The sequence below is a fragment of the Hyperoodon ampullatus genome (genome assembly GCF_949752795.1).
Source record: "Hyperoodon ampullatus genome assembly, chromosome: 2".
Lineage (NCBI taxonomy): Eukaryota > Metazoa > Chordata > Mammalia > Artiodactyla > Ziphiidae > Hyperoodon > Hyperoodon ampullatus.
In genome coordinates, this window is record NC_136915.1 from 152,431,393 (window position 1) to 152,452,400 (window position 21,008).

A 21,008-nucleotide genomic window follows, 5' to 3' on the forward strand; every position below is an offset into this window, starting at 1 on the left:
CTGTGCCACCAGGGAAGCCCTTAGTTTACTTTTTTTTATATTAAATTCTCTTTCTTAAAAAAATTCTCTTTGTTAAAATAATTGATATATATATATTTTTTTTCTGCGGCACACGGGCTTCCCACTGCTGTAGCCTCTCCCGTTGCGGAGCACAGGCTCCGGACGCGCAGGCTCAGCGGCCATGGCTCACGGGCCCAGCTGCTGCGCGGCATGTGGGATCCTCCCGGACCGGGGCACGAACCCGTGTCCCCTGCATCGGCAGGTAGACTCTCAACCACTGCACCACCAGGGAAGCCCAATTGATATGTTTTTTAATCCCTTGATTGGACCTTGACCAATAGAGTACAGAATGTTATTTCTTGTTTTTTCTATAACTTTACCATAAATTTTCTTGTATGGACAGCTTTATATTCACCCTGTTATTTATTTTAAAATTAATTAATTAATTAATTAATTTTTGGCTTGTTGAGTCTTCATTGCTGCGTGCTGGCTTTCTCTAGTTGTGGCGAGTGGGGGCTACTGTTCGTTGTGGTGCACGAGTTTTCATTGTGGCGTCTTTTCTTGTTGCGGAGCACAGGCTCTAGGCACGCAGGCTTCAGTAGTTGTGGCATGCGGGCTCAATAGTTGAGCCGCAACTAGAGAAAGCCTGCACGCAGCAGCAAAGACCCAGTGCAGCCCCCCCCCCCCCAAAAAAAGTCAGTCTCATGGCAGAAATTTAAAAGTTTGATTATAGCTACTATGGGGAAATGGATACAGGAAGAGTAGAAATTTGACCAGTTTGGGGAGGACAATTTGGAATATACCTTTTCCTATTTTGGTAAATTTTACTACACATCTATTCTCATGTCTACATAGGAGATATTTATCAGATTATTAGACGCTTTGGCTTCAGAAATCTCCTTTACACTCTTAAAAATTATTGAAGCTTGAAGAACTGTTGTTTGTTTGGTTGTATCTCTTAATATTTACCATACTAGAAGTTTAAAAATATTATTGTACTAAATTAAGAATAAAAACACACTTAACATGTTAATATTTTTATGAAAAATGATTTTTCCAAAGCAAAAAAAACTAGAGTAGTAGTATTAGTTTACTTTTGCAAACCTCCAATGCCTGTATTAAAAGAAGACAGCTGATTCTTTTTTTAAAATTAATTTATTTTGGGCTTCCCTGGTGGCGCAGTGGTTAAGAGTCCGCCTGCCGATGCAGGGGACACGGGTTCGTGCCCCGGTCTGGGAAGATCCCACATGCCGCGGAGCGGCTGGGCCCGTGAGCCATGGCTGCTGAGCCTGCGCGTCCGGAGCCTGTGCTCCGCAATGGGAGAGGCCACAACAGTGAGAGGCCTGCGTACTGAAAAAAAAAAAAAAATTATTTTATTTATTTATTTTTGGCTGCATTGGGTCTTCCTTGCTGTTTGTGAGCTTTCTCTAGTTGCGGCGAGCAGGGGCTACTCTTTGTTGCGGTGTGTGGGCTTCTCATTGCGGTGGCTTCTCTTGCTGCGGAGCACAGGCTTTAGGCGCGCGGGTTTCAGTAGTTGTGGCTCGCGGGCTCTAGAGCGCAGGTTTGGTAGTTGTGGCGCACAGGCTTAGTTGCTCTGTGGCATGTGGGATCTCCCCGGACCAGGGCTCAAACCCGTGTCCCCCACCTTGGCAGGCGGATTCTTAACCACTGCGCCACCAGGGAAGTCCCAACAGCTGATTCTTGTATCTGCTTCTAGATTCAGTTTGTGGTGATGGTTTTGGTTGAAGTATATGACGAAAATTTAGGGTCACACAGATGATGTAGTTGAAAAAGGGAGGAGTATTTTAATAGCTCTTCAGATAATTGAAGATATTCTTTGATACATCAGAGCTTGACAGTGGTAAATTCCTTCTTTTTTTTTGTTATTGAAGTCTAGCTGATTTACAATATTATGTTAGTTTCATGTGTACAACATAGTGCTTTGATATTTTTAAAAATTATATTCTATTTGAAGTTATAAAATGTTGGCTATATTCTCTGTGCTGTACATTACATCCTTGTATCTTATTAATTTTATGCCTAGTAGTGTGTACCTCTTAATTCTCTACCCCTATATTGCCCCTCCCCTCAACCTTGTCTCCACTGGTAACCATTAGTTTGTTCTATGTATCTGTGTGTCTGTTTCTGTTTTGTCATGCTCATTTGTTTTATTTTTTAGTTTCTACATATAAGTGAAAATATACAGTATTTGTCTTTCTCTGCCTTATTTCACTAAGCATAATACTTTCCAGGTACATCCATGTTGTTACATATGGCAAAATTTATTCTTTTCTATGACTGAGTAGACAGCGGTAATTTCTTATTCTTTTATTAACATTTTTTTTTAAATTGGAGTATAATTGCTTTAGAATGTTGTGTTAGTTTCTGCTGTAGAATGAAGTGAATCAGCTGTATGTCTACCTATATCCCCTCCCCCTTGGACCTTCCTCCCCCGCCCTCCCATCCCACCCATCTAGGTCATCACAGAGCACCAAACTGAGCTTTCTGTGCTTTATAGCACGTGCCCACTAGCTATCAGTTTTACGCACGGTAGTGTATATATGTCAATCGTAATCTCCCAATTCGTCCCACCTTCCCCATCAACCCCTGGGTCCACATGTCTGTTCTGTACATCTAAGTCTCTATTCCTGCCCAGCATATAGGTTCGTCTCTACCATTTTTCTATATTCTACATATATGTGTTACTATATGATATTTGTTTTTGTCTTTCTGGCTTACTTCATTCTGACTGACAGACTCTAGGTCCATCCACATCTCTACAGATGACCCAATTTCGTTCCTTTTTATGGCTGACTAGTATTCCATTGTATATATGTGCCACATCTTCTTTATCCATTCATCTGTCGTTGGACATTTAGGTTGTTTCCATGTCCTGGCTATTGTAAATAGAGCTGCAATGAACATTGGGGTACATGTGTCCTTTTGAATTATGGTTTTCTTAGGGTATATGCCCAGTAGTAGGATTGCTGGGTAATACGGTAGTTCTATTTTTAGTTTTTTAAAGAACCTCCATACTATTCTCCGTAGTGGCTGTACCAATTTACAAGAGGCTTCCCTTTTCTCCACACCCTCTCCAGCATTTACTGTTTATAGATGTTTTGACGATGGCCACTCTGACCAGTGTGAGGTGATACCTCATTGTAGTTTTGATTTGCATTTCCCTAGTGATTAGTGATGTTGAGCATCCTTTCGTGTGTTGGCAGTCTGTACATCTTCTTTGGAGAAATGTCTATTTAGGTCTTCTGCCCATTTTTTGGTTGGGTTGTTTGTTTTTTTGTTATTGAGCTGCATGAGCTGCTTGTAAATTTCGGAGATTAATCCTTTGTCAGTTGCTTCATTTGAAAATATTTTCTCCCATTCTGAGGGTTGTCTTTTCATCTTGTTTATTGTTTCCTTTGCTGTGCAAAAGCTTTTAAGTTTCATTAGGTCCCATTTGTTTATTTTTGGTTTTACTTTCATTACTCTAGGAGGTGGGTCAAAAAAGATCTTGCTGTGGTTTATGTCAAAGAGTGTTCTTCCTTTGTTTTCCTCAAAAGTTTGGTAGTGTCCGGTCTTACATTTATGTCTTTAATCCATTTTGAGTTTATTTTTGTGTATGGTGTTAGGGAGTGTTCTAATTTCATTCTTTCACATGTAGCTGTCCAGCTTTCCCAGCACCACTTATTGACAAGGATGTCTTTTCTCCATTGTATGTTCTTGCCTCACTTGTCATAAAGTAGGTGATCATATGTGTGTGGGTTTATCTCTGAGCTTTCTATCCTGTACCACTGATCTATATTTCTGTTTTTGTGCCAGTACCATGCTGTCTTGGTTACTGTAGCTTTGCAGTATAGCTTGAAGTCGGGGAGCCTGATTCCTCCAGCTCCATGTTTTATTCCCTCAGGATTGCTTTGGCTATTCAGGGTCTTTTGTGTTTCCATACAAATGGTAAATTTTTTTGTTCTAATTCTGTGAAGAATGCCACTGGTAATTTAATAGGGATTGCATTGAATCTGTAGATTGCTTTGGGTAGTATAATCATTTTCACAAATCTGATTCTTCCAATCCAAGAACATGGTATATTTCTCCTATCTGATTATGTCATCTTTGATTTCTTTCATCAGCGTTTTATAGTTTTCTGAGTATAGGTCTTTTGCCTCCTTAGGTAGGTTTATTTCTAGGTATTTTATTCTTTTTGTTGCGATGGTAAATTGGATTGTTTCTTTAATTTCTCTTTTTGATCTTTCGCTGTTAGTGTGTAGGAATGCAAGAGATTTCTGTGCATTAATTTTGTATCCTGCAACTTTACCAAATTCATTGATTAGTTCTAGTAGTTTTCTGGTGGCATCTTTAGGATTTTTTTTTTTCTTTCGATACACGGGCGTCTCACTGTTGTGGCCTCTCCCGTTGCGGAGCACAGGCTCCGTATGCGCAGGCCAAGCGGCCATGGCTCATGGGCCTAGCCGCTCCGTGGCATGTGGAATCTTCCTGGACCAGGGCATGAACCCGTGTCCCCTGCATCGGCAGGCGGACTCTCAACCACTGCGCCACCAGGGAAGCCCTTTTTTAGGATTTTTTTTTTTTTTTTTTAAATTTTATTTATTTATTTATTTGTTTGTTTATTTATTTGGCTGTGTTGGGTCTTCATTTCTGTGTGAGGGCTTTCTCTAGTTTCGGCAAGTGGGGGCCACTCTTCATCACAGTGCTCGGGCCTCTCACTGTCACGGCCTCTCTTGTTGCGGAGCACAGGCTCCAGATGCGAAGGCTCAGTAGTTGTGGCTCACGGGCCCAGTTGCTCCGCGGCATATGGGATCTTCCCAGACCAGGGCTCGAACCCGTGTCCCCTGCATTGGCAGGCAGATTATCAACCACTGTGCCACCAGGGAAGCCCAGGATTTTTAATGTATAATATGTCATCGGCAAACAGTGACAGTTTTACTTCTTTTCCAATTTGTATTCGTTTTATTTCTTTTTCTTCTCTGATTGCCATGGCTAGGACTTCCAAAACTATGTTGAATGAGTGGCAAGAGTGGACATCCTTGTCTTGTTCCTGGTCTTAGTGGAAATGCTTTCAGTTTTTCACCAGTGATGTTTAGCGTGGGTTTGTTATATATGACCTTTATTATGGCGCAGTAGGCTCTGTCTGTGCACATTTTCTGGAGAGTGTTTATCATAAATGGGTGTTGAATTTTGTCAGAAGCTTTTTCTGCACTTATTGAGATGATCATATGGTTTTTTTTGTTTGTTTGTTTGTTTGGTTGGTTTTTTTTGCGGTACGCGGGCCTCTCACCGTTGTGGCCTCTCCTGTTGCGGAGCACAGGGTCCGGACGCGCAGGCTCAGCGGCCACGGCTCACTGGCCCAGCCGCTCCGCAGCATGTGGGATCCTCCCAGACCGGGGCACGAACCCGCGTCCCCTGCATCGGCAGGCGGACTCTCAACCACTGCGCCACCAGGGAAGCCCCATACGGTTTTTTATTCCTTAATTTGCTAATATGGTGTATCACATTGACTTATTTGCGTATATTGAAGAATACTTACATTCCTGGGACAAATCCCACTTGATCATGGTGTATGATCCTTTTAAAGTGTTGTTGGATTCTGTTTGCTAGTATTTTATTGAGGATTTTCGTGTCTGTGTTCATCAGTGATACTGGTCTGTGATTTTCTTTTTTTGTGATAACTTTTTCTGGTTTTGGTATCAGGGTGATGGTGGCCTCATAGAACAAATTTGGGAGTGTTCCTTCCTCTGCAATTTTTTTGAAGAGTTTGAGACGGATAGGTGTTAGCTCTTCTTTATATGTTTGGTAGAATTTGCCTGTGAAGCCATCTGGTCCTGGGCTTTTGTTTGTTGGAAGATTTTTAATCACAGTTTCAACTTCAGTGCTTGTGATTGGTCTGTTTATATTTTCTATTTCTTCCTGGTTCATGCTTGGAAAATTGTACCTTTCCAAGAATTTGTCCATTTCTTTGAGGTTGTCCATTTTAATGGCATATAGTTGTTTGTAGTAGTCTCTTGTAATCCTTTGTATTTCTGTGATGTCAGTTGTGATTTCTCCTGTTTCATTTCTAATTTTTTTGATTTGCGCCCTCTCCCTTTTTTTCTTGATGAGTCTGGCTAAAGGTTTATCAATTTTGTTTATCTTCTCAAAGAACCAACTTTTACTTTTATTGATCTTTGCTGTTTTTTCCTTCATTTCTGTTTTATTTATTTCTGCTCTGATATTTATGAATTCTTTCCTTCTACTGACTTTGGGTTTTCTTTGTTCTTCTTTCCCTAGTTGCTTTAAGTGTAAGGTTAGATTGTTTATTTGAGATTTTTTTGTTTCTTGAGGTGAGATTGAATTGCTATAAACTTCCCTCTTAGAACTGCTTTTGCTGTGTCCCATAGGTTTTGGGTCATCGTGTTTTCATTGTCATTTGTTTCTAGGTATTTTTTATTTCCTCTTCGGTGTCTTCAGTGATCTCTTGGTTATTTAGCAGCACGCTGTTTAGCCTCCATGTATTTGTGATTTTTTCCGTCGTTTTCCTGTAATTGATTTCTAATCTCATAGCCTTGTTGTTGGAAAAGATGCTTGATACGATTTCAGTTTTCTTAAACTTTCCAAGGCTTGATTTGTGACCCAAGATGTATCTATCCTGGAGAATCTTCTGTGTGCACTGAGAAGAAGGTGTATTCTGCCACTTTCAGGTGGACTCTCCCATAAATATCAATTAAATCTATCTGGTCTATTGTGTCATTTAAAGCTTGTGTTTCCTTATTTATTTTCTGTTTGGATGATCTGTCTGTTGCTGTAAGTGGGGTGTTAAAGTCCCCTACAATTATTGTGTTACTGTCGATTTCTCCTTTTATGGTTAGCATTTGCCTTATATATTGAGGTGCTCCTGTGTTGGGTGTATAAATATTTATAATTGTTATATCTTCTTTTTGGATTGCCCCCTTGATCATCATGTAGTGTCTTTCCTTATCACTGTAACAGTCTTTATTTTAAAGTCTAATTTATCTGATATGACTGTTGCTACTCAAGCTTTCTTTTGATTTCCATTTGCATGGAATGTCTTTTTCCATCCCCTCACTTTCAGTCTGTATGTGTCCCTACGTCTGACGTAGATCTCTTGTAGACAGCATATATATACAGGTCTTGTTTTTGTATCCATTCAGCCAGTCTGTGTCTTTTGGTTGGGGCATTTAATCCATTTACATTTAAGGTATTTATCGATATGTATGTTCCTATTACCATTTTCTTAATTATTTTAGGTTTGTTTCTGTGGGTCTTTTTCTTCACCTAGAGAAGTTCCTATAGCATTTGTTGTAAAGCTGGTTTGGTGTTGCCAAATTCTCTTAACTTTTGCTTGTCTGTAAAGGTTTTAATTTTTTCATCAAATTGAATGAGATCCTTGCTGGGTAGAGTAATCTTGGTTGTAGGTTTTCCTCTTTCATTACTTTAAGTATACCCTGCCACTCCCTTCTGGCCAGCAGAGTTTCTGCTGAAAAATCAGCTGATAACCTTATGGGGATTCCCTTGTATGTTATTTTTTGCTTTTCCCTTGCTGCTTTAAATATTTTTTTCTTTGAATTTAATTTTTGATAGTTTGATTAATATGTGTGTTGGTGTGTTTCTCCTAGGGTTTATCCTGTATGGGACTCTGTGTGCTTCCTGGACTTGGGTGGCTATTTCCTTTCCCACATTAGGGAAGTTTTTGACTATAATCTCTTTGAATATTTTCTCAGAGGTCTTTGAGATTGTCTTCAATTCTTTTCATTCTTTTGTCTTTATTCTGCTCCTCAGCAGTTATTTCCACCATTCCGTCTTCCAGCTCACTTATTCATTCTTCTGCCTCAGTTATTCTGCTGTTGATTCCTGCTAGTGTATTTTAAATTTCATTTATTGTGTTGCTCATCTCTGTTTGTTCTTTAGTTCTTCTAGGTCTTTCTTAAATATTTCTTGTATTTTCTTGATCTGTGCCTCCATTCTGTTTCTGAGATTTTGGATCATTTGTACTGTCATTACTCTGAATTCTTTTTCAGGTAGGTTGCTTATTTCCTCTTCATTTACTTGGTCGTAGGTTTTTACTTTGCTCCTTTATCTGTAACATGTTTTTTTGTTGTCTCATTTTTGTTTTTTGGGTTTTTTTTTTTAATGGGTGGGACTGTGTTCCTGTCTTACTGGTTGTTTGGCCTGAGGCTTCCAGCACTGGAGTTTGTGGGCTGTTGGGTAGAGCCAGGTCTTGGTGGTGAGATGAGGACCTCCGGGAGACCTCAGTCTGATTAATATTCCTTGGGGTCTGCAGTTCTCTGTTAGTCCAGTGGTTCGGACTCGGAGCTCCTACCACAGGGGCTCAGGCCCAACCCCTGGCCCTTGAACCAAGATCCCGCAAGCCACGTGGGGTGGCAAAGAAAAAAAGGGAGGAGACAATAACAAAGAGTAAAAAATAAAATAAGGTTAGAAAACTAACAGATATATTAGAAAAAATAAAAATATAGATGAAACAATAACGAGAAGATAAGACAGAACCACAGTAGCAAGAAAAATGGAAAAGAAAAACAACCAGAAAAGGCCTTGGCTGTGGGAGGTGGGTCTTAGGCACGGGTGTGGATTAGGTGGGGGTGGGGTCTAGGTTTAGGACCCACGGGACCTGGGTGGATGGGGGAAGGGCATAGGCTCAGTGCAGCCAGAGGGGCCCTGGAGTGCCTCTGGCCTCCAAGTGTGGATGATGAGGCCCAGGACCTCAGCAGGGTCCCCGGGGTTGGATTGGTTGGGGAAATGTTAGCCACGCTTCTCCCCGCTGATCTTTCCATCCCAGAGTGTCCCTCCCCGTTCGCCTCTACTCTCTCCCCACCTTCCCCCGCCATACCCCTAGGACCCACATGGCTGGAGGGGATCTTGGATGATCGAGGACCAGGCCCGGGACCCCAGCAGGCTCCCTGGGCTCGAGTGGGCAGGGGAAATGCTAGGCACATTCCCCCCGATCCTCCATTCCTGGAGGGTCCCTTGTATTCCTCTCTCCTTCCCCCCCACCACCTTGCTCCCATGCCCCTACGACTCACGCGGTTGGAGGGCACCCTGGAAGGTAGAGGACCAGGCCAGGGAGCCCAGTAGGCCTCCCGGGGCCTGCCTAGGTGGGGGAAATGCAAGCTGCGTTCCCTCCCTGATCCTCCGATCCCTCAGGGATTGGAGCCTCTCCTCTTCTTTCCCCCCTGTCCCTCCCATGCCCCCAGGACCCACATGGCCAGAAGTGGCCCTGGAGGGCAGAGGACCCGGCCTGGGACCAGCAGGCTTCCCGGGGCCCGATTGGGCAGGGGAAATGCTAACTGCTTTCCCCTCTGATCCTCTGAACCCCCAAGGGTCTCTGAAGGCTTGGGAACCCCTTCCCTCCCCCAGCCACCCCTCAGGGGTGCTGTTCCCGTTCGGCCTCTACTTCTCCTCCCCTCTTGTTCCCCCCTACGTCCTACCTTGTCACTTGGGGGTTCCTCCTGTCCCCTTGGGTGTTTAGGTCCCCCACCAGCATCTGGTAGGTGCCCTAGTTGTGGGGGGATGCAAACTCTGCATCCTCCCACTCTGCCTTCTTGACTCCACCCCCCACAGCAGTAATTTCTTGAAGGTTTAATTGCATTATGGAATCTGAAACCCTGTCAGTGAACCTTTGGTATTTTGTTGTATTAAAATCCCTTGGTCTGGGGACTTCCCTGGTGGTGCAGTGGTTAAGAATCTGCCTGCCAATGCAGGGACATGGGTTAGATCCCTGGTCCGGGAAGATCCCACATGCTGCAGAGCAACTAAGCCCATGGGCCACAACTACTGAGTCTGTGCTCTAGAGCCTGTGAGCCACAACTACTGAGCCCACGCACCACAACTACTGAAGCCCACATGCCCTAGAGCCCGTGCTCTCCAACTGCTGAGCCAGCGCGCTGCGATTACTGAGGCCGATGCGCTCTAGGACCTGTGTGCCTCAACTACTGAGCCTGCGTGCTGCAGCTGCTGAAGCCTGCGCTCCTAGAGCCCGTGCTTCTCAGCAAGAGAAGCCACCACAATGAGAAGCCCGCACATCTCAACGAAGAGTAGCCCCCACTCCCCACAACTAGAGAAAGCCCATGTGCAGCAACGAAGACCCAATACAGGCAAAAAAAAAAAAAGAGTGAAAAATTAAAAAAAAAATCCACCTGGTCTGTCTTAGATTTGAATGGATATTTTACTTATGCATGAGCTTGTAACATCATGCATTGATCATTTGAAAAAGATTGGTTCCTTGAGTTATGCAGATCTTGAAAATGTTGACCCATTTCATTATATAATATCAAAAATTGTTAATATCACAGATCTCTAAAGGAAATTTTTTAAGTATTGCGAAGCTGTCAAGCTTATAGTGAATTGACAGCTTGAATTTCATCACTGAAAACAATGCCATTGGTTGTTTTACTTGAAGTGTTAGGCTCAGTTTGTTTATTTTTGAGAGAATATCTGTCAAATATCCAAGTCTGAGCAGTTATAGTTTTTTTTTACCCATAGACTTTTAAAAAGAAATGGTCTCAGGGACTTCCCTGGTGGTCCAGTGGTAAAGAATCCACCTTGCAATGCAGGGGACACAGGTTCGATCCCTGGTCAGGGAACTGTGATCCCGCATGCCACGGGGCAACTAAGCCCGTGTGCCACAACTACTGAGCTCTCACGTCTCAACTAGAGCCCACGTGCCACAGACTACAGAGCCCTCTGGAACCCGCACGTCACAACTACATAAGGGAAAACCTGCATGCCACAACTAGAGAGAAGCCCGCGCACCACAACAAAGAGCCGGCACGCTGCAACTAAGACCCGACGCAGCCAAAGATAAAGAAAAAAACTAGAAATGGTCTCAAGGATTGAGGTTTAATAAAGTTAATAATTTTTACTGTTTCATCAAGGACATCCGCATGTGAAACTGGCATTTAAAAAGATTTAATATGAGTGAGTGGCAATAAGGAATATGATGAGTACTAGTAAGTATAGTTTGGTGTCATTGTCTTGATTCATGCCAAGAGGTCAGCAGTTTTACTGCCATTGCTTTTAGATTATCAGTGCAAATGTCAATGTGGTGAAAAATGCAACTGCTGTCTTGGTATTATTATGAAAATGGTTTTGACCTTGTTGATACCTTAAAAGGCCCTCGGGGGGACCCCCAGTAGTCTGTGGACCAAACTTTCAGAACACACAGTACATATATGAACACACATATATGTATATACACGTGGGTTTCCTTGAAGCATTTTCAATACTGACACGGAATTTTCTCACTGTGTGATTCTATGGATGTGCCATAATTTAGCCAATTAATAGAATTCTGCAGCTATTTGAGATACACTGATACAGAAAGATGTCCAAGATACAGAAAACAAATGTTGCATAGCAATATGTTTAGTAAGATCCCATCTGTGTTTAAATAGACATACATATTTGTGTGAAGTCATACCTAATGTGTATAGCCTATGATGATGTGGGTGGAGGGATATTTTTACTTTCTGCCTTATACGTTCTGTACTGTGGAATTCAACTGCACCCAAGTAGCTGTAACTTTAATGTTGGGAGATGTACAGCCCAGCTTCTTAAACAATAAGCTTGTCACTGGGTGAAAGGGAGCGGCTTCTGAATTGGTTGAGGTTCTTAGCTATTATTGTCTGTTGCTAGTGGATTATTTTCAGCTTTTCTCCACATCCTTATATATTAAAGAGTGAAATTTTCTTATTAATCTTAGTAAGTGAGCAATTTATCTCTTTCAATAAATGGTACAGTCCATTTGTAATACTTATAGTTGCAGTGAACCTTGCAGGCAGCAGCTGTGGTTGTGTGGAGGGAATTGTTGGTTAATCATCTGTCTTTTAGCTATTCTCACATTTTTAGTACATAAGCCTCAGCTGCAAAAGAGAGTCCTATTGTAATTTACAGAACCATTGGATATGTAGTTACTCTTCTAGTGTTACAGTGAAAAGAACATACCTTTTGGAGTCAGATAGATTTAGGCCCAAATCTTCTCTCCATTATTTACTTAGCAGTGTGATCTTGTACAAATTAACATCTGAGCCTATTTTGTTATTGGTGAGTTAGGGCTTATAGCTTCCTGTTCTGAGGATCATATCCGTAGTGTGTATAGTTCAGTCCTTGACACAACGTCAGCTACTGTTAGCTCTCATCTGTTGCTCGGTCTGCCTTTCCTCTAACGTACCGCACTTTCTCTGTCTCCTTCTTCAGTGTTGCACTGTTCCATTGAGAACGTTCTGGTTAGCCTTTAAGATTTTTAGCTGTCTCCTCTTCTAGGACGTTCTGTTTCCTTTAGGCTGAGTTAGTTGTTTTCCCCTTGTGGTTCTACATCTCACCAGTATGACACTTAACTCATTTTATTTTTCTCCAATTTTTTTTAACTTGCAAAATTTTCAAATTTACCAAAAGACCCTAAAGAACAGTGTAGTGAACACTTACATACCTTTTGTCCAAGTTCACCGATGAACATTTTGCCACATTTTCCTGTATCTCTGTGTGTATGTATCATTTTTTTACTGAACCACTTGAGAATAAGTTGCAGATATTGTGACATTTCATCCCTACTTCCCATATTTCCCCTATAGTCACAATACCATATTATTCAAGGAATTTAGCACTCAAGGAATTTAGCATTGATATAAGACTATTATCAAATATGTAGTCAATATTCAGATTTTTCCAGTTATTCTAAAAATGGTTTTTATAGATTTTTTTCTTTTTTGGATCCAGGATTATGCCTCTAGGTTTGTTTCTTTAATCTAGACTATTCCTTATGCATTTTTTTTTGGTCTTTCATGACATTGACATTTTTAAAGAGTATGACACAGTTGTTTTGTAGGTTTCACAATGTTGATCTGATTGTTTTCTCATGATTAGATCATTGTTTTTTGTTTGCTTTATTACATCTCTCCTCACACTATGATTTCCTGTGAGAAAGGCAAAGCAGTTCCTGACAGATCTAAGAAAGAACTGGCCCGGCACTACCTATTTGTTTGACTTTGGTGTTTCTTAAAGTTGGCCTGGCATTCACAGCTAAGCTGTGCTGTTCTTCTGTTGAACGTAAGCAGTTTCACAGAACAGGAACATTAGACAAGGCCACTCTGTGTCCTTGGATCAAGACTAAAACGAGACCACTCTGTAATCATGCCTGAACACAGACAAAAACATTTTTCAAGTCACAAAAATGATCAAGCATATCTTCACCCTGGCTATCGTGATGACTACAGCTTTTTTTCTTATAAATCACAGCCTTAGCCTCTTCATTCTTCTTGCCTCATAGTAAGATTTATTAGAATCATAGAATCATAGAATTAGATAGAATTAACAGAATGATAGAATTACTTCTGCTTCCTAACAGCATCCAAGCCAGGGCAAACAAAGCCCCACTTCTTTGAATCTTTCCCCAAAGCACCTAACACAGGCTCATATCCTGTAAGTCCTTTCTAACACCCTCTTAGTGAAATGCCTCAGGGTTCCCCATAGTATGCTTTCTCGGAGTCTTAAATCCAGCTTGTTTAACTAGAGGTATGTTCTTGGTGCTGTTGACTAGAGGGAATTCACACCTGAGAACGTTGGCCTCCCTCTTTTTCTTTTTACTCTGTGAATGAGTTTTTAATACAGTTAAGAATTAGCACCAAGCTTTTCTGGCTAGTTTCTTACTGGTCAAGGATAACTTTTCGTTTTGTATAATCAGTTTTTGGTCACCGACATTTGCATTTCAAAAAAGTTGTGAACGCTGCTTTCAGGAGTTGTTCTACGTAATTAAAAAAACATAGAGAAAGTCTCAAAGGCAGCTTATAAATCAAAGAGAGAGACTTTATTTCTGATGCTTTACCAGCTTTGTTAGAAGGTTTTGGTTTAATTTTCCTTTTGCAGCTTTTAATAGCAAACCACTGTTCAGTAATTTGGAGGTGGTGGAGTGGCTTAAAGATAATCTATACATACTCACACACAAATAATATAGTATGTAATATGTAATATTGTATAATAAACCTCAGGAAAAATTTGTTTTACATTTTCTATCACAATTACATATAAATTTTCTACTCTCTTCACAGGAAAATAAAAAAATTTCCATTCCTGTGATTGGAAATTTAAAGCACTGATAAGAGAAGCACCTGTTTATTAATTTCTCTTTGTTGTTGCCTTTTAAGGGAGGTTGATGATATTAAAAGATTAACAATTTGAGAATAACCACTAGTGTGTTGTCTACCATTAGAATCTTGCTAACTCAATCTAATTTTCAAATTAGGTGGCTTTTTAACGTATATTAGGGCCAGTAGTTACTGCATTAAAATTCATCTGCTTCTCTTTGTGCTGCCAATACTATTTTTTGTTGTTGTTATTTTGAAATATCTTAGGAACAAAGAAGTGAGCATGTTCTTTCATCATATTAGTTCTGATGATAGGATTCAGTGTAATTGAACCTTTTAATGCATTAGCCTTTAATTTTGGTTTTACTCCATTCTGAAAAATGTTCTAATTCGTCTCTGCTTGTCCAGGTTTAGTGGAATAGAAATGCATAGATCAATAGAAATATAACAAAGATGCACTTTTGACATGTTTATTCTATTTAGAAGTGATACGCTTGTTGCTTAAGCATTTAAATCTAGTTTAATAGGGAGGTGGGATGAGCCATTGATCACACTAGGATTAAAGCAGCTAAATTTTTATGTATTTGTTTCAGCCAGTAAATGAGACTTTTTTAGGATGTCATCAAATAATAGGAAGTTTTTCATTAAAATTTTTCAACAAGTTGTTAGTTCATTTAAAGATAATATCAGGTGGTCTTGTGGGTTGAAGCATAATATAATGTGTGCATTTTCTGGATTTCTGTTCTTAGATTGCAGATGCTCACATAAATACTAATTTACAAGTACTGCAGTTTACTTTTTTGTTTAAAGGATAAATATGTTGGACAATAATCATAAGCACCGATGCATACTTAATTTCTTATTTAGGCAAAACAAGGAATAATGGACGTTTAGCTGTCATTTTAACCTGTTTGGCCTACGTTTTTTTCCCCAAGATTGAATATCTTAGATTGTTTTCAGGTCACAGAATTTGCTCTACATGTTAGGGCTCTTAGCAGTTTGTTTCCAGATAATATTATTGATAGGTATGCTAGCAGCGTCATTTTAGATGTGTTTTTTGTCATTGGAAGAATTTAATGTAATTGTTGCATATGAACTGGGAACTAATAGGAAAGCAGATTTAGCATAATGGATTATATTAGGTTTGGTTACTTGTGACAAAACTTAAAACCAGATAGACGTCAATTTTTTTCTCATGGCATGAGCTCTGGAGGTAGCCTATGCAGGGCAGCATAGGAGGCAGGGCAGCATAGGAGACAGGGCAGCTCCAAAGTAATCAGGAATCCAAGCTCCTGCCTTGTTGCTATATCATTTTTAACCTCCCACATCATAGTCCTTCTTGGAAAGGGAAAAGGAGATAGAAGAAAAAGCGGGAGGTGGGGAGGTGAGGGTGTATATCAGTTGTCTCTCAAAGAGATTTCTGGTAATCTGCAAAATAACTTTTGTTTATATGTTATTGGCCAGAATTTAGTCCGTGTCCACATGTAACTGCAAGGTAAGATGGAAATTATAGTCTTTTTTTTTTTCCCCTGGGCCGCCATGTACCTAGTTAGAAATTGGGGATTATTTTACTTAGAAAGAAGGCGAGAACAGATATGGGGATAGCAACTGGCTATCCCAAAGTAAACGAAGTAGCATACTGAATGTTAGGAATCCTCTAATTGATTGCCACTTGCCTGCTAACCTTTACTGGGCGTGGGCTCTTTGAGGATGCTGATACAAGTTACAGATCTTTTCCCTAGAAAAACGTACCCGTGGACATATGCGTGGAGTTTTGTAGGATTGTTGTAACCCATCCATTAAGCATAGGGGGTTGTTTATGGACCCACTGTTAAAATTTCTTTTTCTTTCTTTCTTTTTTTGGCTGTGTTCGGGTCTGGTGGCACGTGGGATCTTCATTGCGGCATGCAGGCTTCTCTAGTTGTGGCGTGCAGGTTTTCTCTTCTCTGGTTGTGGCGTGCAGGCTCCAGAGTGTGTGGGCTCTGTAGTTGTGGCACGCGTGTTCCAGAGCACATGTGCTCTGTAGTTTGTGGCACGTGTGCTCTCTAGTTGTGGCATGCATGCTCAATAGTTGTGGTGCAGGGCTTAGTTGCCCTGCAGCACGTGGGATCTTAGTTCCCTGACCCAGAATTGATTGGAAGGTGGATTCTTTACCACTGGACCACCAGGGAAGTCCCTAAAATTTCTTATCAGTGAAAGATGACTATCTTCTAGGATAGAATGTTCCACCGTAAGATAGTTCTTTGTGTTAGAAAGTATTTCTATGTTTTTATTATTCACTCATACAGTCAACAAAAATATATTAGCATGTTCTGTATGCCAGACACTATGATGGTACTTGAAGATTTAAAGACACCATGATTGGTTTATTAAGTGCTTACTATGTGCCTGGTATGGAACTGCTCATTTTAAGTACATTGCTCATTTTCTCTGTTTTGTAAATTAGGAAATAATCTGCCTAAGATTTTATAGCTAGTGAATGATAGAGCAAGTAGTTTGAACCCAGGTCTATCTCTAAAACCATTTCTTTTAGTTATCATGAAGTAGACATTTCACCATAAGCATGAGACACATTGAGCTGAGGTATTTAGTGGTTCAGTTTCAAATTCTTGCTGTGGGTAGTATAACTAGGAATCTCTCTCTCTCCCTCTTTTTTATCTTTAGGTTGACAAGCATTTTTAATGTGATCATGCTACCTTGCTTATTTACATTCCATAGACTTTTAAAAACCTGTTCACTTTCTGTAAAACATTAACCATTTTAAGGTGATACCATGATTAAAATCAAAATGCTTGAACCTCAATCTGTTATTTTCCACAAAGTCTAATTATTATGTCAAGTTTTTTAGCTGGGATATAGTATAATCTTACTATAAGGGCTGGTTTTAAATTAAAGTATGTTGGATTAGATGTGACATTTCCTAGTTTAGAACATCTTTTTTGTAATTATGTGTTTTTACAATAGAGTTGAGCATTTTGAAACAGATTTCCCCATAAACAAGGGAGAGTAGAGAGTTGGCACAAATTTAGTTAGCACACCAAAATTTAATCATTAATTGTATTTCTGAGTGGGTGGCAAATAGAAGTGATATTTTAAAAAGTTAGTAAAAAATAAATTTCCTTACTTTATAGTTACATTAAATACTTACTGAGCTACTGCAAGAAGTGTGGCACTGCAAAAGTAACCTCTTTTCTCTTTGTACTCTCAGATGTATTTTAATGCTTTGACTAAAGCAAGTGAGGGCTCTGTTTTAATCCATCTGTTTCTTTTTTTCCTCCCTTTCTTTCATTTGCTTCTTTGTAGTGATAACGGCGAAGAAGTTGACTTATTTCCAATAAGTTGTGGTGCCTATAACTAGGAATCTCTTTATACCTCAGCTTTCTATTAACATTTTGCAAAGCCACTTAAGTATGGGATGTGTTACTCTTTTGATTTTGTATTTTTTTGAACCTAAATTGCAATCAGTATGATACATGGCATGTGACAAATGCCAACCAGTAATCTTATCTGAGAGTAGTACAAAATGGTCATATTTGAAAATGTCTTATCAGCATTCAAACTGTATATATCATTAAAAAAAATTCTTTGAAAACCACCTTTCGATCACCTTGCAAACCAGAGCTCACTGTGCTGTGTGTGTTCTCTTTTTTCTCACAAGTGTGCTTTCATGTACACTGACAGCATCACACATGGAATTTGGCTTGAAAGCTTTTTGCTTCAAGCTGAGGTTTTTGACCCCACTGACATACAGATGTTCTCGTAATTTTCTCTCTTCAGCTCCGTTTAAAAATCAAAAAAGAGTGGGAAAGGGAAAATTATATGAGTAATTACAGTATTAAACTACTATAGAAAACCATTTGAGTTCTTTATTAATTCTGCTTTCAACTTTAGTTTCAAATTACCAGCTTCTTAGTTTTTTATATTGACAGGCTTTAGATCATGACTGCATTATTTATTTACTAGTTGACACCTCTGCCTTTTGTTTTATCAGAAACATTATTTTCTTTTCTGGTGGGAGCACTACTGATTCCAACTGTAGAGACTAGATTTGACTTCAGAAAGTTGCCTGATAAGCAGAGCAAATAGGCAGTGATAGGCCTGCTGCTGCTTTCTAAATTGTGAACATAAACTAACATAAATCAGTGTTTGATCTTTCTTTCCTTAAGTGTTGATTCTTATTTAATTCTAGGACGGTTTGATGAAACTGTTATTGAAGAGAGGAGACAGTGTGCTGAAGATCTGCTACAATTCTCTGCCAATATTCCTGCTCTTTATAACAGTAAACAGCTTGAAGATTTTTTCAAGGTTTGGTGTTCTTTCTGGAATATTTCGTATTTTATTAAATGTCTTTGTTTTCTAATTTGTAGTAAAGCAAGATTCAAGTTGTTTTTAAAACAAAATGTCATTTACTTTTGAATTTCATTATTCACTAAAATAAGTAGAAGTTAATAGCTAAATAACAATGTCCATGGCATGTCTTCTGTTTCTCATGTAGAACTGTATATAATTTTCGATTCACAGATTTAAAAAAAAAACGATGCTGAGGGTTTAGAGATGATCTAATTCACTCCATCATAATTGAAATACATGAAAATGTTTAAATATGATGAAACTCCAGTAGTTATCTTCACTTTTTGAGGTGTCTTTCAGTAGTAGGCTTCTTTTCTATTAGTCTATATTAAATTTGTTCTAATTAGACTAAGCTATGTAAAGATAGAACAAAAATAGTCACCATACAACTTAAAGAGGTAGACTAGTACAAGTTGTATTACCACAGATGTTTGGATAGTAGTGTTTTAAGTTTCTTGACATGTAATGCCTTCATTCTGAGTTCATTATCATTTTAAATAATAATTTTCTAGCTTATTTTGTATCGAACCTGTGCTAGTTGTTGGTTAATATCAATGTCTTTATTTATAATATTAATGTCTTTTCCTATTTCATTTAGCTCTCTAGAAAAAAGCTAGATGATTGTGCCATAATTATTTTTTCCCTTCTTTAACTAAAAATCTACTCAATTGTATATATGTCATTTCTTAGAACATATAGGCAGCAAGGTATATGAGGATCTTACAAAAGGATATACCAAAGGATCTACAAAAGGAATTTATTTTTTATGACCTATTTTAGTTTACTGAAGGAAGTTGATCATTTGAAAGATATTATAAACTTATGACTTAGAAATAGAAAGAGTAGTATAAAAGTTTGTAGTAACAATAAGATTCTTGCTGATTGACTTAATTGCTTAATTTTTCATTACTCTGTAAACACGGCTGAGATGCTAAATTTGGCTTCTGCTCATGACCTAATGCAGATGTTTAGGATAAAAGGCCAAGTCAAATTGATACAGTATTTAGCTCTTTACTAAATACAGCTGTTTCTATGTGGCAGCGAATCTATGCTTCTAGAAAAAGGCAGCATTATTTATTATTATTTTTTAATTAATTTTTTTGGCTGCATTGGGTCTTCGTTGCTGCACGTGGGCTTTCTCTAGTTGTGGCGAGCAGGGGCTACTCTTCATTGTGGTGTGCGGGCTTCTCATCGTGGTGGCTTCTCTTGCTGCGGAGCATGGGCTTTAGGCGCGCGGGCTTCAGTAGTTGTAGCACGCGGGCTCAGTAGTTGTAGCACGCGGGCTCAGTAATTGTAGCACACGGGCTCAGTAGTTGCGGCTCCCGGGCTCTAGTGCGCAGGCTCAGTAGTTGTGACACAGGGGCTTAGTTGCTCTGTGGCATGTGGGATCTTCCCGGACCAGGGCTCGAACCCGTGTCCCTGCATTGGCAGGTGGGTTTTTAACCACTGTGCCATCAGGGAAATCCCATGGCAGCATTATTAAGCAAGAAGAATATTGCTCTGTAGAAACTGTGAAAGGCAGTCTTGGAAATTAACACATGTCAAGGGCTAAAAAAGGGATATAGAGGTCAGATCATAGACTGAACAATTTAAATGAAAGCTAGCTGCTCATTCTATTTCTTTTGGGTCTGGGAATTCCTAATTGTAACTGTTGCTGGAAGACACTTAGTTTTAGGCTTTATGGAATGAGAAACAAAAGGAAAGGAAGAAAAGATCAGGCAGTTTAAGAGAAGTCAAGCTAGTCTTGGAAAATATTTGGAAATATCTTAAGCACTGTGCTTGGCAGGAGAGAGATACTGATTTGGTAGTATCACAACAGTGATGCTTAGTTTCTTTACGTAGAGATCAGTAAATATGGTCTTTGAAGGTTATTTAGCTGCAGATAAACAATAACAACAGCAAAACTCACCATATTATCTTAAATAAGAAAAGGGTTTGTCTCATACAACAAAGTTTCTTTTTCCACATATACATATTTTTAAATTCAGGTATAGTTGATTTACAACATTATATAGGTTTCAGGTGTACAACATAGTGATTCACAATTTTTAAAGGTTATACTCCATTTATAATTATTATAAAATATTGGCTACATTCCCTGTGTTGTACAGTATATCCTGGTAGCTTATTTATTTTATAGATAGTAGTTTGTACCTCTGAATCCCCTACTCCTATTTTGCTCCTCCCCCTTTTCCTCTCCCCAATCATAGTCACTGTTTCTCTCTATCCGAGTCTGTTTCTTTTTTGTTATATTCATCAGTTTGTTTTATTTTTTAGATTTCACATATAACTGATATCATACTGTATTTGTCTTTCTGTTTCTGAGTTATTTCACTAAACATAACACCCTCCGAGTCCATCCATGTTGTTGCAAATGGCAAAATTTCATCCTTTTTTTATGGCTGAGTAGTATTCTATTGTATATATACACCACATCTTCTTTATCTGTTCATCTGTTGATGGCCACTTAGATTGCTTCTATATCTTGCCCATTGTAAACAACGCTACTCTGAACATTGGGGTGTGTATATCTTTTTTTTTTAAACATCTTTGTTG

At 39.3% G+C, this 21,008-nt stretch overlaps 1 protein-coding gene across 4 annotated transcripts in view; it reads left to right on the forward strand.

Annotated features, from left to right (window-relative positions):
• Positions 1 to 21,008, forward strand: part of RPS6KC1 (ribosomal protein S6 kinase C1) — a gene marked incomplete at both ends in the record, with an annotated part of 199,113 nt that overhangs the window by 27,780 nt on the left and 150,325 nt on the right. For all 4 annotated transcript variants that reach the window (XM_079724834.1, XM_079724836.1, XM_079724837.1 and 1 more), the window contains one exon: positions 18,292 to 18,407. In XM_079724834.1, the coding sequence (XP_079580960.1) occupies positions 18,292 to 18,407 (116 nt within the window). The remainder of the gene's footprint in view (positions 1 to 18,291; positions 18,408 to 21,008) is intronic.